Below are 17,749 nucleotides of genomic sequence, written 5' to 3' on the forward strand. Positions count from 1 at the left end.
ACATTTATAGGCACAAGAGACCTCCAGAATGCCAAATTGCAGACAGACAGGTCTAGCAGCTGTTTGTGGGGAAAGCGTTTCACATTCCTGAATACTCCTTTGGGGTGGGGATGAAGGTTTTTATTTCTTTCTTATTGTAAAATAATTAAGAGGTGACCAAGTATTTGTTTTTTTGCTTGTACAATTTTTAAAAACTTTGCAGCTTCATACCAGCTGTCCTTTGTGATTGTCTCCTCTTGATAGACTTTACAGGACCCCAATAGCTCAGAATTGCATAAAGGGTTTAATTTTCTCAGCATCCCTGCAGAGTAGCTTAGACTGATAGTGACTGGCTTAAGGTTGTCCAGTGAGCTCTTGTTGCTGAGTGTGGATTTGAGCTCATGTCTGCTTTTGCAACCCTAGGCCTGTATCCAGTGTTAGTCAAACTCAGAGTAGGAAATTAATGAACCTAAGTTAGCCATTTATATTAACTTCAATGGGTCTACTCTGAGTAGGGCTAGCACTGAATACCACCCCTAGTTTGGTTCTCTAACCATTACATTATACAACATTTAATTAGTTTACTGGTCAAGTATTAATGAGTATTTGAAACCTTACTGGTAAGTGCTACCTTACTTCCTCATTCAGCTCACCTCTCTTCCTCTCTCCATACATTTCATAGACTCTAAAAGGAACACAAGTCTTTAGCAGCTCAGGAGTGCTGAATTCCAAAACTTGTATGTTGTTTTCAAGGTTTTAAGTGACAGATAAACAAAGCTGTGTGTCTGCTGAGATGCTAATGTTGCAGCCCTTGTGTACTCAACTCTGTGTGATGCATTTGTGACTTAAGTTAGTTAATGTACAGCATAATAATTTAGGGCCCACGCTCTTTCTTTTATGTGGTGCACCATTAACATCATGGGAGTTATGCTTCTGAATTAAGAGGATAATAGACCCCTTATTTTCTAAGCCACTAGCTTCCTGGTGGTGTTTATTATTTAGAAACTTGCCTTTCACACATCCCTAGGAGACTTTTCAGACCTGGCTATGCCTTAATGCTGAGCAAATCACTTGGCCACCCTCTGCAAGTCTTCCCATCTAAAAGCTGCAGAAAGAGCAGCAACTTTTAAAAATGCAAAATATTTAGGAGATAAAAAGAATGGTAAAGTGTGAGAACTCCCATGTCGGATAATGGTTGGTTGCAGAACAAATTTTATGGAATCACTTGGAGTGGGGAAAGTAGAACCCCGTTAAATGGTCACAGGCAGGTATGCAGTATGCACACTCTATAGAGTGAAAGACTTCTCACAGAGAGCACAAGGAATATGCAATCTTTTGCACACTTACTGATGGAAAGTTCAGCTGAATTCAATATGACTTGCTTGCAGACATATGCATAGAATTGGTCTGTACACTGGCTGTGCAGGCTAAGTCAGAGGTGGAAAACCAGATGCTGTTCAACTTCAGCTCCCTGCAAACCAAGCCCACATAACCAATAGTTAGGAATGATGGGAGCTGTCCAGCAGCACCTAGGCAGCCCCTTGCTCTCAATCCCTGCTTGAAAGAATAGTTGCTGGGGTTTTGCATCTTGTATGAGGGAGCTGTCCAATTGCTGAATTCCTCTGTCTCAAGAGACAATGGAGTTCATCTCCGGGGTGGAGTCAAACCACTGCATTAGGGGCACCAAAGGAATGCGAGCCTTGGCCATTTGGCACCTGCTTGGCTAAAGGAATTGCCAGAAGGGGGTGTAAAAGGTGCCATTAATTTGTCTTGGGAACTCCACTTCAGATTTCTGTAGGGTTTACTCCTCAACCTTTTCTTCTCCCGCAGATATCCCAAAAGGCAGCAGAGGTCTAGGATCAGTTTTCCTTCTCCTAGATGGGCTCCCTTCCCAGGTTAGGGTGATGAGCCCCATCTGCCCCTCACATCCCTCTGCAGCATGTACAGAAACCACCTTCTTGACTGCTGGACCCACTATTGGTCTCGTCTGCTCAATCCACCAGAGCCTGTATTCACATAAAAGGGAATTCCCTAACTCACCAATGGTTTGAGACCCATTGGCTACAGTCCCCTGGTTTAGCCAGCCATTTGAAGCTGTTTCTCTGGGTGTGGCCACTGTCACATGCTGATAGCTTCTAGGAGCCACAGGTGAGAGCTGAGTGCAGGGTGGGGACAAAAGGTAGTTGAAATATAAAGATTTAATTCCTGTGAAGTTACTCAAAGCCAAGAAGATTTTTTTTTTTTTTGTAAAAAATAAATAAATGAAAGAGAATTGTTAGCTGTCCAGTACAACCAATGCAAAGATGTGGCAGAATTATGTGCCTCTGACTGGAGGCTAATTGGAAAGCAGCAATGTCAGAACAGTGAATCACATGGAGATCCAACAGGCAACCTCCTCCACAAGGGATATTTTATTGCTTGCATAATCTTTCAATTTATTCATTTCTCAAGGCACCTACACTGGTGTTACTGAAGCAGGGGATTGCCTTTACCCAAGAGACTAGTTCCATTTAATTCCCCTGTGATTATTCATGACTAGTAACTACTCTCACACCTGAATATTTACAGAACTAGGAATTAAGTATAATTTTCTAGGTTTATAATTAAACAACAGAGGGAAAAATCACTGAAAATTGTATGCATTTACAGTCCTGTTAATTGATGGTGGTGGGAGGTTTGATTTTATGCTTTTGTACAGATGAAAGAAAATAAAGGGAGATTATTCATTAGTTTGTATTTATCTTTCATAATTTCCTAAAGTTTCTTTTAAGTGACTTTATATTTCACTAACTCTGACCCAACTAAAGTCCAGATTCTGGCAGTGTATAGAAATAGCTTTCTCTCCTCCCCTCTTCAGAGCCAAGTTGGAAGTGTCTTCACTCCTACTTTCAAACCATGTAATTGGATGGCTTCCTCAAAACCCCTGCTCCAAAAGAGGATTGCCACTACCTGCTTCCAGACTGCTCCTGTGCCACACAACAGAAATTAAGCAGGTGCAGGGTTTTTTCCATCACTTTAATCTCCATGCCTGCAAAAACACAACTGTGTGCCAGGCTACTGTTAGCAATGAGCTACTAAAACAGCTGCTGCCAAACCTCCAGAGGTTTTGGACTAAAGCTTCCATCAACCCCAGGTCTGGGGCTGATGGGAGTTGTAGTCCTAAGCATCTGGAAGGTACTAGGTTGGCAAAAGGGTGTTCTAAAAAGGAGGCACCTTTACATCAAAGGTGCTCTTAGTTGACACATGCACACAACCCCTGCCCACCCACATGAAACCAAAAGTGCCTTTCAGCCTCTGCGCAGCTACTATTGTCAACTTGTGAATGTTGTTAGGTAAGGGCAGATAAACAGATAAAATGTAATAGATCAACAACAGTGCAGACTTATGGCACACACACCCTTCCTCCAATAAATGTTGGGAGATTCATCGCTCCCCTCTCATCTGTTGGAGGTGGGGGCGGGGACGGCAATGAACTCCATAAGAGTTGAGCCAGGATGACTTTCGCCCATCTCCCGGACCCTTGCAGGCTTTTCTCGAATCTAAGTGTCCTGTGAACACGCTAAGCATCGGGACGTTTGTGTCTCGGTAGAAAATGCCTACAGATCGCATAAAGGTTGGTTGAGGGGACGGGGGTTATCCTCTAACCCCCCCCCAACAAATCCACCCTCCTCGCTGTATTGTTGTTGTTGTTGTTGATGATGATAATCGTGGGTTCTCCCTCCCAACTCCCCTGCCAATAAAACCTCGCTTCCCCCCAAATCCATCAACCCACACTTGTAGTTGTGAGACGCAGATACCGGGATCATAACTCCCGACCGGAGAGAATCGGCTACAAGCTTCCTCGGGAGTAAAGCCCATTGATCGAAAGGGGGGGGGATTTACATCCGAGTAAACATGCGCACAGCCGATCCGGTGGCAGGCAGGCAGCAGAGGCGGCGGGAGGAAGAGAAGAGGCAGGCGAGACTTACGCCACCCTCCCCGAGCGCGGAAGGTGCTGCGATCCGCGCCGCTCCTTCAGCTGGGCAGGTTCTCCACCCCGCTGGCCGTTTCGCTTTGCGATTCCCCCCCCCCGCCACGCGCGTGGGCTGTGCTAAAAGCCGCGCAGATCTCGCAGCAGCCGCCTCCGCCTCCACACACACTTCATCATCTATCTCCCCAGCCCCCCCCCCACCCCTTTGAAGGTCACCTCCCTCTCCGAGCCACTTCGCAGCGCCGGCTGGGGGGGGGGGGAGAGAAGAGCCGCCACAACAGCAGCGCCACCCTTCTCCTCCCTATTTCGCCGGGCCAAAGTCAGCTCTTCCCTCAGCTGGGAATCCCACCCCCCTCCCCTCAGTCAATCTAACACACACACCCCCCCCTCCAGCCTCGGAGGAGCCACGCGCGGACGCCGACTCGGCACGCGCCGCCCTCGGCTCCAAAAGGCGCGCGCGCTCTCTCTCCTGCTGTCTCCCCGCAGCTTTGCCAGCTGCCTTCGTGACGGGGGTGGGTTTTATTAAAAAATGAAGAGAGAGGGGTGCTAGTTACGCTTTCCTCAGGAAGGGAATTGCCTGAACGACCAGGAAGGAGGTGGGGGGGGGGATGCATGCTGTTTAAATAATTCTCCAGTCCAGCCAGGTGTTTCTCGACGGCTCCTCAGTAGCTTCTTCAGGTGCCGACCCCACGCACGCGCGCACCCGCGCGCCACCGTCCCAAGCTCCGCAGTCCTCTCGGCTATCCTCTCTCGCCTCAGAGTATTTTTTTTTTTTTTTTGCGAGGGGGGGAGGGGGACAACCGCGCGTGCGCGCAGACTAGGCGGCAGCTTGGCGGCTGCTGCGCTTCAGAGTGCGTTGCTCTTTCGTATTTTATTATTATTGTTACTGTTATTATTAGTATTAACGGGCTTTTTATTTGGCGCCCAATCTCGCGCACCCAAGCGCAGCTCTCTTTCTCCTCCTCTCCCTCGTTCCACTTCGCGAGCGGCCGAACAGAGCGAGGCGAGGCGAGCGAGCGAGCGAAGTTTTCTCCTTCCCCTCAAAGAACGCGGGAAAAAGCTCTCGCGCGCCGTCGAGGAGGAAGAGAAGCTGCTGAGGGGAAGCACCTGAGAAGTCGGCGCTTCTCCTTCCTGAGGGAGGAGGGGAAAGGCGAGAAGCGCTGCCCTGCGCCCCCTGAGGCCCTCCTCCGCCTCGCCTGAGTTGGACTGTCTGCCCGGCAAGCGAAGGGCGCCAACTTTCTTCTCGCCCATCTTCAACTCTACTCAGCCAACGAATCTGGACGCGACGGGAGGACAGAGAGCGGGAGAGAAGATCCCGGAGAACTTATTGGGGGCCCCGCGCTTCTCTGTATGGTAGGTGGAAGTGGGCCCCTGGCTGGCGAGGGCTTGGGGAGAGGCAGACTTGGCCTCAATTTCATTTTAAGGGAGGGCGGGGCAGGGGGCGGGGCAAGGGCTGGTTGACCAATGGCGAGCCAGGTGTTGCGCTTTCTCTTCCTCCCCGCCCACTTAGCCCATCGCAGGTGTGCTGGGGCAGCTTGTGGCTAAATGAGATTGTAGTAAGGAACTTCTTCCAGAGGTTTCTATCTGTTGCCAGTATTCTTTCCAAGAATGTGTTGGGGGTGGGCCACCCTTCCCATCTCCCATCCTCATCAGTGATTTTAGGCCAGATGTGATTCTTTCCCCCCCATGATAGCTACCATGTATACATAATAACCAGATGTTCTGATGCATAAGCATCAGCACTGTCTTTTAAAATCTTTATATATATAGAAAATGCCTTTGAACCTTATGGTGACTTTGTGCTGCTTATGAGTACTTTGCTCCAAGGTATATTTAGCCTTGCTTTACATTTCCCACCTCATCCCTTCCATTATCTGTGGTAGAATTATACTGGTTCCCCCTGCCCCAAAGTTCTGGAAAGACTCTATGCTTTTGTGTGGAAGTTCTGGTTGGTAGTTAACATAGATGCTGAAAGGACAGGGCACAGTCCAGGCACAGCTGAGAACTCTTCAGTCCAGTTGATATTCGTGGGACTTTTATAAGCACATGCTTTATTCTTTCATGGCAATATCACTGAGATTTTAAAGAGGTGCTTACCTTTGGTTGGTTGAGTACATCGTTAATTTTTTTGAAACAGAAGACATGGGCAAGGGAAGGAGCAGGGATTGGCATAGTGTCCCTGAAGGAGATGGCTTTTAAATTCGGGAGGGAGGTTCTATTTACATACTGTCTTGGTAATCAGCATTTATTTATTTATTTATTTTGCCTGCCTCGATGTAGGAGTTTGGGAGAGCTGTTTATGCTATTTATGCTGGGGGCATGTAGAGATAAATGTGTGTGGGAAGATATGATAATGAGGATGAGCAGTTGCACACTTGGGTGCAGGACCACAAACAGGAAGCAAAAATGTATGAAAATGCAGTAATGCATCAATTATTGTAAAGTCCTGTGCATTCGATTAAATGCATGGTATATTCCTTATACTCATGTACCAAGGGATGCATACCTAGTTTCCAACTGCACATATGCTGAGCTCTGAAAGGGAAGATGTAGTAAAAATATATGTTCCCAAAATCATTCCAATGTGGTGTGTGTGAGAAACAGTTCATATTTCTTAAAATAAAACTAGACCATTTTTTGAAAGAAAAAAAAATCAGAAGCGATTTTAGCAGCTGCATGGAACTGCTGCTCTCTAGCTTCCCCCTAGAAATTGTATCTAAGTATAAAAGCTTTCAATAAATACTGCTGTAGCAGACCTTTTTTCATCTTGTTCCTGCTTCCTAGCCATTTTTCTTTATATGTTCACATTACAAGTTGAAATGATACTATATAAGCTACAGATTACAATTCATCCCAGGTTTACTTCTTTGGCAGAGAGGCATGAGTTTTGTGGTGTGACAAATGAAACCTTTGTAGAAGCAAGCACTACAGAGAATGTTTGTTTCCATGGCAGGCAGTTATTTAGACAACTGCTGAAACATGTTTGACATAAATATTGACCTTTAAAGAAACATATTCAAACATGTAGAGCATGCGGCTTGGCTCAAATTAAATGTTGATCATTACATTTACAGTTCAGGATAACCAAAATTCCCCACATTTACTAAGAGCATGATCCAGTCAAAGCTAAACTCTGACAAGTTCCACTGAGTTCAGTGGGAGAGGCTAGCAAATCTTTAAACCTCTCATGCAAGAGCCACATGGAACTTAAGTGTGCTCAAATGCGGCTGGATCATGCCCAAAGTTTTATGTTCATAGATATAGAAAGATCACTAAATGTTTTGTAATGTAATGGAGAATTCTGAACACACTGTGTTTGTTTACACACACACGGTTTTTTATTTTGTTTAGTTCTTAGTGTTGCTAGTTTGACAATAAAAATATATACGCAGGACAGAAACTGAATGAAGAAACATTTCAAAACCCTGAACAAATTCATGATCGACTATGGAGTGATTTCTATGCTTGTTTGCTTTGACGCACCCATTGAACATGGTATTTGTCTAGAACTCTGTTACCCCAGCCATACAGTGTGAGCTCTAAGTCCTCTGCTCCAAGTCAGCCTTCTTAGGTAAACCAGCTTTCTTTCAGCATTAGTCTCTCCATCTGCAATAAGGAGATAATAATAGTACCAGTCATTTCTACTAGGCTGTTGTAAGCACTCCTATTAAATTAAGGATAGGGAAATCCTGACCCCACTTACCTGGGAGGAAGCCCTGTTGAATCCAGTAGGACTTACTTTGAAATGTAATGGGTTAGGTTTGCAGCCTCAGTGTTCTAAATACTTGAAATATTCTATGTAGTTGCTAAAATGTCATTACTTGGATGTTTAAAAGACCAAGGGCCATCTAGTACATATTATGGGCATCTAATTTTGGAAGTTGTTATACCACAGAATCGAACACTGTACAGAGATATGTCAAAGAAATAGGTGGAACTGAATTTTTATTTATTAAGAATGCTACTTGCCTCTTGGTTAACAAAACTACCTCCCCTCCCAATAAGTTGCTGCATATTTATTGTTGCTCAGTTTTTCTGATTATTTTAATTTGAATTGCTGATAGTTTTTTGGAAGCTTCTGGCACAAGGTTAGCTGTACCTAAGGGTCTTTTGGGGGTGGGGAGCATTTTATTTTAGAAGCCTGATGGTAAAGTCCTGTGCATGTCTGCTCAAGTAAGCACCATTGAGTTAAATGTGACTTTCTCCCAGGAAACTGTTCATAGGACTGAAATCTTAAGTCTACATAGGATAGAATGGTAAACATTTCAAGAAATCACTTATCACTTCAGTAGGGACATGTGAATGTGCTCTCTTGAAGTATTTACAGGCAAGACTTCTGCTGCAAACAATTGCTTCTGCTAAACTGAACACATATGAATAATTTTGCAATTTTCAGGAATAAAGGCAAATACGCTGTGCTGTATAAGAGCACCATTTCTAGTAGATACGCAGTTGATAGAGTTAAGATCTAGAATAACTTAAATGAGCAACATTTCGTTGCCAGTTTTTGCTTCACTGCAATGGAAGTTGTTATTGTGCATTGCAATGCTGCAAATAAAATAAACTGGATTGGGTAACACATGATGTTACAAAATAACACAACTAATTCATACTTAGTTACAAATGGAAATAAAGTAGTGGCATACAGTTTAATCTATGCATTCCATTAACAGTGCATTTGCAACTTCGCATCACCAAACTGATTACATTTTCACCCCGTCTTTCCTTGAAGCAGCTTGGAGAGCTTCCTTGCTGAGTGAGGGCTATCATCAGGTGCTTCTCTGAGGCTCAGTCCACCCAACTGGCTTTGCATTGGAACCTTAGGGAAAAATGCTTTCTAAAGCAACCACTGGGCAGTATTTATGAACCACAAAAGGCTTGAAGAGAGCATTCTTGGGGATGAGCCACTTTTAATAGCAAGCTTGAGTGGCCTGTGGTTTGCAGTAATAGCCTGTTAAAGTGTTCCTTTTGTAACATACTTGGCTCTAATGTTGCTAAGGCTGCAGTCATATAAACAAACTGAGGGTAAATGCAACTGAACACAGTGAGACACACTTCATGCAAATGCAGCCAGGCGTGGAACACCCCAAAATGTTTTTTTGATAGTTTTATAGCTTGTACCATTGCTCCTCTACCACAGCAAAACCTTGCCATGATGTTCTCGGTCCGAACTACATCTACTTGCAAGTGAATGCAATATAAACAGTACATTTTCAGCAGTGGTGAAATAGACTGAATGCATCCAGACATGAAGAAGTATGATAAGGTTTAGCTGTAGTAAGGGAATCATACTGTAAACTGTAAGTTATAAAACTTTCAAAATCGTATTTGAGAATCAAAAAGTTTTTCCAAAAAGAAAACAGACTGACAACTGCCCTAAAACTAAAGCTCTGCTCTTTCTCTCCCAGCTTCATGGGGGGAGAATGTAGATGCCCAGTGGGCACTCAGGATTCAGAAGTATTTCTCTTTATTATTGCCGGCTGCTTTAGAACAAGAGGCAGAAGCAATGCTAATTGGCTCTGTTTAAAAATGGGAAGTGTGTGCACAATAGGGATGTTTCTGTTTCGAGCTGTACACATCATAACCAGTGCTGTTTCCATTCTGCTTCAGTTTGATTTTTGCCAGATACTATGTTATTTGTCCTGCTGTCCACTATTTAATATAAGTTATACAACTTGCTTCACTATTTACTTAGCTTATGCAAGTTACATTCATTCCAATGCAATCTTAAAACAATGTAGAAAAAGTTAATTGATTATGTATCATTTGCAAACTTTAAAAAATGAATTAATACCCATTGTATTTGCTTGACTGAGTTTCATTCCTGTACACAGACAAACAGTTTCTACTTCCTTCTCTGTTTGTATCATTATTTTCCTTTCTCTCTCTCTCTCTCTCTCTCTCTCTGTGCGTGTGTGTGTGTGTGTGGATATGGACACACACATATCACTCTTTTAAGAAGTTTGTATTGTATTTTTATAATATTGACATGTTTGCTGCTCTGGGCTTCTTTGGAGGAAGCGTGGGATATATATTTAATAAATAGTAACACACACACACACACTGATACAATGTTTGTACAAGTGAAAAATAGAAAATATTGATCTGCTGCAGTGATATAAAAATAAATATTCATGTTACAGACATTTATGGGCAAGTCAGTCCTTTTAAAGTACCAGTAGAACCAGAGCTGCAATTTAGAGATATAAACTGATGACAAGATAGCACATATACTTCAAAAGATGCTTTTTTGGAATTTTGTGGAAGTTCAGTACTTTGCAGATGAGCAAAATGTTTCATTGGTGCAATGACGCTCAAAGGGTACAAACCACCAGGGACATCTACGGTGCAAGTCCCTTTTGAAAAGTAGCTTCCGCAGAGATTCCTGGGGAAATCGCACTCTGCATTTCCAATAGGCAATATTCACATCAAACTACATCTCTGGAGGCAGTCTTGCTAATTACAACAATACCTACCAGACAGTCCTCCTACTTTTTCGTCTACATCATAAGAGAGTAGTTGCATGTTGGATATAGTTTGAAGAACCAGAGAGAAAGAGAGAGAGCACAAACCAGAAAACTAGATTTTCTGTGCTTACAAAAGAAAGAAAAAAGAAGAAAACCACATTTTTTGTTGTTAAAGGAAAAATAAGGAAAAGAAAAGCAACAAGATGAGTAATGTTTGAAAAAATGAGCTGGAATTTTAGGAACTGTGAACATTGGTGGTTCTTGGAGACGGTTTTATAGAACTTTCACTACATATTAATAAAACTCATTACCAGTAGATTCAGCCTATGCTTTGAATGCAGAGGGCCTCACGTTTAACCCCCTGCATCTCCAGGCAGGGTTGGGAGGGGGCCCTGCCTGAAACTTGAGAGCAACTGCCAATCAGTGTAAGCAACTCTGAGTCACATGGGCCAAAGGTCTGATTTGGTTTGAGAGTTTTCAAAGGGAGAGGCCCAGTTAACAGAAGATTGGAAGGAAACAGAGGCAGATCAGTATGAGGAAGTTTCCTGTGTCTCCTTGCTCAGGGGTAGAGCACATGCTTCCATGTGAAATAGTCCCAGGTTCAATCTCCAGATAGAGCTGGGAAAGAATCACGCATTGCCTCTTCCCTTTGGCGAGTGGGATGGGACATAAGCTTTACCATGGCAAATAGAAGGCATTCCTGCTCTGGGCAAGCAAACAGGTGCTTCTCAGAGTGGGCAAGCCTGTGAGGTGTGTTCATGTGAGAGCTAGCATCTCTGTGTCCTTGGTGGTGGAGGTGCCTTCTCACTATCTGGCTTACTCTCAGATGCATCTCCCAGGAATGGCCAGTGGTGATGGCCCTTTAGGAGGTGCATAGCTCTGTTGGTGGAGTATGAGATTCTTAATCTCAGAGTTGTGGGTTCAAGCCCCACACTGAGCATAATATTCCGACATTGCAAGGGGTTGGACTATGTAAGGGAACTGCCATCAGCTCAGAGGCGAGAGGTTGAAGGGCAGTTGTGTTATAGGGAATCTCCGAAAATCTTCCAAAGCAGTTCCTCCTCTGGTGAGGAGGAAAGCCCCACCTCCCGTGGGGAGGAGGTGCATGGACCAGGGGATGCTAGGGAGAGCCTCAACACTGAGCCTGAGCAAACCGGAGAGGAGGGAAGTACCCCTTTGCCAGTGCCCATTCTGCGCAGTAGGTTTCAGTGCAGGGAGGGGTGGAGAAGGCTGAGGGTCACGCAACTTTTATGCTGGGGGAGGTACAAAGACCGACCACTCCCAGATTCTGCTAGCGATTGAGCCAGACATGAATTTATGACGCTTTTCACTGTAAATAGTTTACACTAAGAATAAAGCCTGGAAAAGACAGGTCAGAGTCTTGCCTGTTTGCTCTCGAGCAACAACACTAGCACCTGACAGACTAGGTAACCCTTGTGGTCCCTTCCAATTCTACAGTTCTTTTACTCTTTGAGGTGCCTGACTAGAAGCATTTGATGTCACAGGGGTGGAACACCTCTTGGACAACCCAATTAAACCTTCTCTAGGATCCAGCCCCTGACCCACTTGATCACTTGCCCTGACAACTTTGACACTTATTGAGGCACAAATAGAACCTCTCCCAACCTGTTCAATCTGGATCATCTAGCACCAGCTCTCTGATATCTGCTGCCACCTATTTGGCATCCTCCCACCCCCATCCAAGACAGCTCCATGGGACTCGTGACACTGTATTTGATTCATTTCCATGATGGCTGCATTTTTAAATTGTAATTTTGATTGGACCGTGGATGTTGATGTGTTGAATAATAACTTTATTCTGCTAGGAAACTGGTTTTGACACAAGAAAATGCTTCTGGGTTGCTTGGATTTCACAGTGATACAAAGCAGGATTGCTGAAGTGCATATGAATATTCCAAAGGCTACAAAATAGAAACAGTTGTCTTTGACACATGGTGTGGATTTAAGCTAAATGGACAGCATCCATTGCTGGCAGGTACAGCAAATGACTTCAAAATTGAAGTCAATAGAATATGATTTCACTGCTTAGGGAGATCTTGTTTGAGCTGGCACAGCCAGTTTGAGTGGGGACTACCCACTATGTGCTTCCCTTGGATTGCAAATGTAGAAGCAGGGAGCATTTCCAAGGGGGAATTGCGGAGCAAGAGGGAGGGGCATTTTCAAATGCGTCATAAAATCAAAAGTAAATCCAGGGATTGCTTTGGCGGAGGTGGGTGGTTGGGTCATATGATAGGTTTTGTAGGGAATGGTTGTCGGGTAGAAAAGGGGCAGAAATTTGATTCATTTCACATTTAAAGATAAACTGATTAAACTTGTGCTTTCTGAAAAACATGTGAACTGAAAGAGTCATCCTTTGAAATTCTCATTTTATATATTTTGCAATGAAGTTCTGCAGCCAAGCAGTGTGTGTGTGTGTGTGTAAAAAGGCGTGTTTGGTAGGAAAAGGGCCTTCTCAGTGGCTGCTCCCACACTTTGGAACTCCCTTCTTAGAGAAGTTAGACTGGCTTCCTCCTCCTTGTCCTTCCACCAGCATGTGAAGACTTCCTCATTTTAACAGGCTTTTGGGAACTGACTGTTTTTAAGGAAAGGGCTTGGGTTGTGATGTTCTTTATGTTTTAATAGATCATATTCTATTAATTTTTTTAATGATAGCTTTTTACATTCTTTTAGCTGTTTCTGTTTTATCTGTAAGCTGCCTTGAGTCCCCATCAGACAAAAAAAAAAGCAGGATATAAACAAACAACAGACAAATAAACAAGTGCATTATAATAAAGTGTACAGATACTGGTGAAAATAGCATACAAAAATGTATTATATCACGGGAAATTCATTTAAAATGTGTATATGTGTCAACACTGCATACAAAAATTAGTTTTAGAACACGTTCACACTAAAATGCAAGTAAATTTTCAAAAGGATTTTTTTCAAAATTAAAAAAAACCCACAAACTAAAATTAAGATTGGAAAAAAGAAAGAAAAGAAAAACAGAACATCTGAAAATTGACAGATTTGTCTATCCCTCTTGGCAGGAGGGAGTAAACACAGGATAACTTCTTGCAAATGTTGCTCTTACTTTTGTCACTGTATTATCTTGTCAAGTACAGGGTTGGGAGTGTAGAAACTTGTTTCTTTTCCCTCTCATTCAGGACTGAATAACAGCACTTATTCATATGTTGCAGCAACCTTGATGAAGTGAAGCAGGTTGAGGTCTGAATGGAAGGCTGATTTGGAACTTTAGTGCCTTGAGTTTCCTTGGCAGAAAGACAGGGTACAAATGTTGGAACATAAGAGCATCAAAAGCACTTTGGGAGGGGGGAGAATATTATTCATGGTTGCACTGGCATTGTATATGAACCTCTTTCAGCTAGCTCATATAAGCAGAACAAAAGAGCCTTAGCTCCATTGTAGAGCATCTGCTTTGCATGCAGAAGGTCCTGGCATCAATCCCCAGCATCTCTGGGTAGGATGGGGAGAAATTCCTTTCAGAAACCATGGCAGGTTGCTGTCGGTCTGTGCAGATGCTACTGAGTTAGAAAGACCAGTGTCTAACTTGGTCTAATGCAGCTTTGTATGTTCCTTAAAGGTTGGTAAATGTTTGACCACAACGACCACCAGACCTTGTTGGCCTGCAACTGCCACCATCCCAGACGCATTCATTGTGCTTGCTGGAGCTGATGTGAGTTGTAGCTGGATAACTACATTGGCCATATCTGCAGTAGGACACAGGGAGGCTTTGAACAAACGAAGAGAGCCCAGACTCTTGGAAAGTTTGGGAGAAACCTTGATATGGTATCTATCTTCTCCCTTTCTAAAATGCTGTGTGGCAGCTGGTTGACCAAATTGGGTAAGCATACCTGTGCATGACACATTTTAAATACTATGGTATAGCCAAACTGAGAGAAGTTAAAAATCAATGTGGCATTAACAACAGAAACCAAAAAGAACTCTGCAAATTTACCCAAGTGGTTTAGAGAACTTCTGAAAAGAATTGGGCTGGTATCCCAGCTCTAAAACGCCCTTTCTAACCTGAGTGATTTAAAATGCTTGTTATTTGGAAATCTTAAAACTAGCATGACTTATTAAATTCCAAGATGTCTGCAGAAGTTCATTAACAGTTAGAACATGACCCTCTTTTTAACGCAACAGGTGACTTTGCACAGTAGGTGGCTTTTAAGCATATGCATTTATTGCACAATGAAAGCTTGCTTTTAGGTAAAGGTGTCATGCCTCTCTGAAACAGAAATACAGTGCAACTTGTGATAACACATGTACTGCTAAAATAACTTATGAACCAGAAATTGAAAGGCTGTATTGTAAAGGTTATGCACAGGTGGCCAGAGCTGAAATTGTACAGTCAACCTTGAACTTCTCATTTACTGCTTTCTGTGGTCTACAAAATGTCGCATTTTGTTCAGGCATGATTACTGGATGAAAACATAAAGATTGGATTTTTTCCCCTTTACCTCTCCCATTTAATTCATATACTTTTTCGGTGTGTGGGTAGTGAAGTTTGGGAGCTGAAAGATAGACTGATATTAAGATAATTTATTTTACTGAACAGACAAATATGGGGATGGTAAACTTGTGGCTTTAATTAGGAATAGATGAATCTGTTGATTTCAGTTTCTCATTTCTGCAGTCGTAAGTTCAGTTGTCACATTTTCACATCGCACTTGTTTCTTCAAAAAGGTGAAAACAAAAATAATGCATTTTCTTTCGGCAAGCAACATCTTCAAGCAGGTTGCTTTTCTGCATTCTATTTTCACTAACATACATATTTTGTATGCAGTTTTTTGGTTGGAGACCTGGATCAATCAGTACGGAAAAGCACAAGTTTTGAAGGATAGCTGTGCTTCAGTTTATGCATTGGTTTGAATTTGCTATGTTAAACCAGAGAAGGAGGATGCCTTCCAATGTTGTTGAAGTCAGTCTATCAACCCATGGTCAGTAGTCAAAGATAATGGGAGTTGTTGTCCAGCAGCAGCTGGATGGCCATATGTTCCCCACCCCTGAGTTAAACCAAGCAAATTTATTCCCCTTCCATAGCTTTTATACAGTGTTGCTTAAACATTTGATACTTAGGGCAGTTTATTTTGTATTGACATTTGAGACATAGGAAGCTGCCTTTTAGTGCGTCAGACCATTTGTCCACCTGGCTCAGTGTTCTGGGTGACAATCATTTGAGGTCACAATGATGCCAGGCAGCTTTTATAACTCTGGACTTGTCTTGCAAGGTGCTTCGCAAGACCTGGCAATCAGAATCCTCTTTCAAAGTGATAGCTTGTGGAATGCTTTGCTAGATCTTGCAGAGCCCTTTCAGTCAGCTGATTGGCAGTGCCCACAATTACCCCCTTTAGGGTGAATCAGATTTTTAGCTGACAACAGGTATGGGGCAGGTGGGTGTGGCCTAACCCAAATAGGGAAGGCTTATTATGTTTACCCCCCCCCCCGCTATGGATGAATTGTGCGTAATTCAGCATGTGTGTGGGGGGGCTACCTTGAGAGAATTCAAAAGTGTGATCATTGTAGGGCTGAATAACGAGTTCTAGCTCTGAAAGTCACATTGAAAAGTATGCCATAAATTGGATAGCTGCAGCTGATCTACATATTTAGTTTGCTTGTGATTGGCAGCATTTGAATGAACATAATTTATGAACATGTTGCAGTTCACAACTCTTGGAGGGCACTTTGAAGGGTGGGCTAATGAAGTCCAGGTGAACATTTCTGAGTGCCACAAGCAAGGTTTTTCAGTTAGTTACATTTTGGGAAAAGGAGAGAGGGGAGTGTCTTCTTGATAGATCTTTTTAAGGACCTTGGAGGCTTGCAAAGTTGTCAAAATCTTCAAATAGAGGGAAAAATCAGTGACGCTAAAGACTTCCAGTGTGACTTTGATACAGGGAAATATACTAGAGCAGATTACAGTGGAGTCCGTTTATAAACATTCTGGTTGCAATGCCGTGATTAGTAGAAGTCAACATACGTTTGCCAAGAATATATAATGGCTGGCTAATCCAGTTAGTTGATTGTGGGAATGCTGTGGATGTAATTTACCTCTATTTTAATAACATTCTGCATGACTTTTGTTAGCAGACTGGTTAAATGCTATATGAGAATGACATCAGATTAAGACGTAGTGTGCTCATTGGTGATACCTCATCCAGCTGGAGAGAGAACAATTACTTTTATGTATTACACAAATAAATCTCTAATTTACAGATAACACAAAACCTGAAGGGATAGCTAAAACTTCAGAAGACAGGGATGAAATTTTGAATGAACTTGATAAAGTGGACTGGACTGAAACTAGTTCTGTGATGAATTCTGTCCCCCAACTTCTCAAACATTTTGAGAACTGGGCCCCTTTGGGAGGAAGAAGGGCAGGATAGAAATTTGATGAATCAGATCTGATAAATAAAATTTAGACAAGGAAAATAAAAAAGATAGAAAGGAATAATTCCATCACAGTTGTGATTTGATTGGCCCATTTACCAGTTGAGTTCCTTGGAGAACAAGGAATTTGCGAATCTGTCAATTTTGGTTTCTTTCTGTTTCTTGCTTTTCAATGCCTAAGTCTTTACTATTCCACATGTTGTTGTTTTTTTTTTTTAAGTGCTTATGAAAATTCACCAGCATTTTAGTGCATATTTCTCCTAATATAGTTTTGCAAAATACTTTTATATGTTGTTTTCACTTATATATGCATTTTTGTACACATTGCTAGGCTGGAGAAGTGCATCACAAAATTTGGAGGAGAGAGAATTTCAAAGGATTTATGTGCGTTGGGTTGTTTCAGAAAGTTTAGATTGGATAGATTTCCCTTTAAATAAGAATTTCTTCTCCATCCCTCCTTGAGAAGCAGCTTACAAACCAGCATTTAAAATAAAAGATCAAAGCAATAAACAGGGCAAATAAAAGCAGCTCATGATTAATAGTAGATCTAATATTCAGATTTCCCTCATGCAAATCAAATTGAAAGAAAATGATTAAAGCTTTTCTGTTAATTATGACACTTGTGAAGATACATTACTAGAGTGGCTTTAATTTGCTTTGTTCTCATGTTTTTGTTTTTGTCTCCAGTGTTGCTTGGGAATTCTAGGAAACCAAAAATAATCTGCAGTTTTGAAATTGGTTGTTAAAACCAGTGCAGTTTTGAAAGGTTCAGCCCACCATCTTGATTCAAAATGGTGTCAAATTGCACCCAGGAAGGCTTTGAAACAATCAGGCCTTTGAGCTGAAAACCATTCTGCAGACCTGCTTTGACCACTACACCACACTGTCTTTTGTAGGTTAGGGGATTTCAGGATTTTGTAAG

The 17,749-nt window shown here is 42.5% G+C and overlaps 1 protein-coding gene across 20 annotated transcripts in view; it reads left to right on the plus strand.

Annotated features, from left to right (window-relative positions):
• Positions 1 to 17,749, plus strand: part of RBFOX1 (RNA binding fox-1 homolog 1) — a 1,496,801-nt gene that overhangs the window by 484,011 nt on the left and 995,041 nt on the right. Inside the window, exon 1 of one of the 20 annotated variants that reach the window (XM_080981500.1) lies at positions 5,042 to 5,302. The exons of 17 other annotated variants lie outside the window; for them this stretch is intronic. In XM_080981500.1, coding sequence (XP_080837626.1) covers positions 5,300 to 5,302 — 3 coding nt within the window. In that variant the 5' untranslated portion in view covers positions 5,042 to 5,299. Of the gene's footprint in view, positions 1 to 5,041; positions 5,303 to 17,749 lie in introns of those variants that run through there. 2 more of the 20 variants (XM_080981495.1, XM_080981491.1) reach the window with 2 other exon arrangements.

The sequence above is a fragment of the Podarcis pityusensis genome (assembly GCF_964106645.2).
Source record: "Podarcis pityusensis genome assembly, chromosome: 14".
Lineage (NCBI taxonomy): Eukaryota > Metazoa > Chordata > Lepidosauria > Squamata > Lacertidae > Podarcis > Podarcis pityusensis.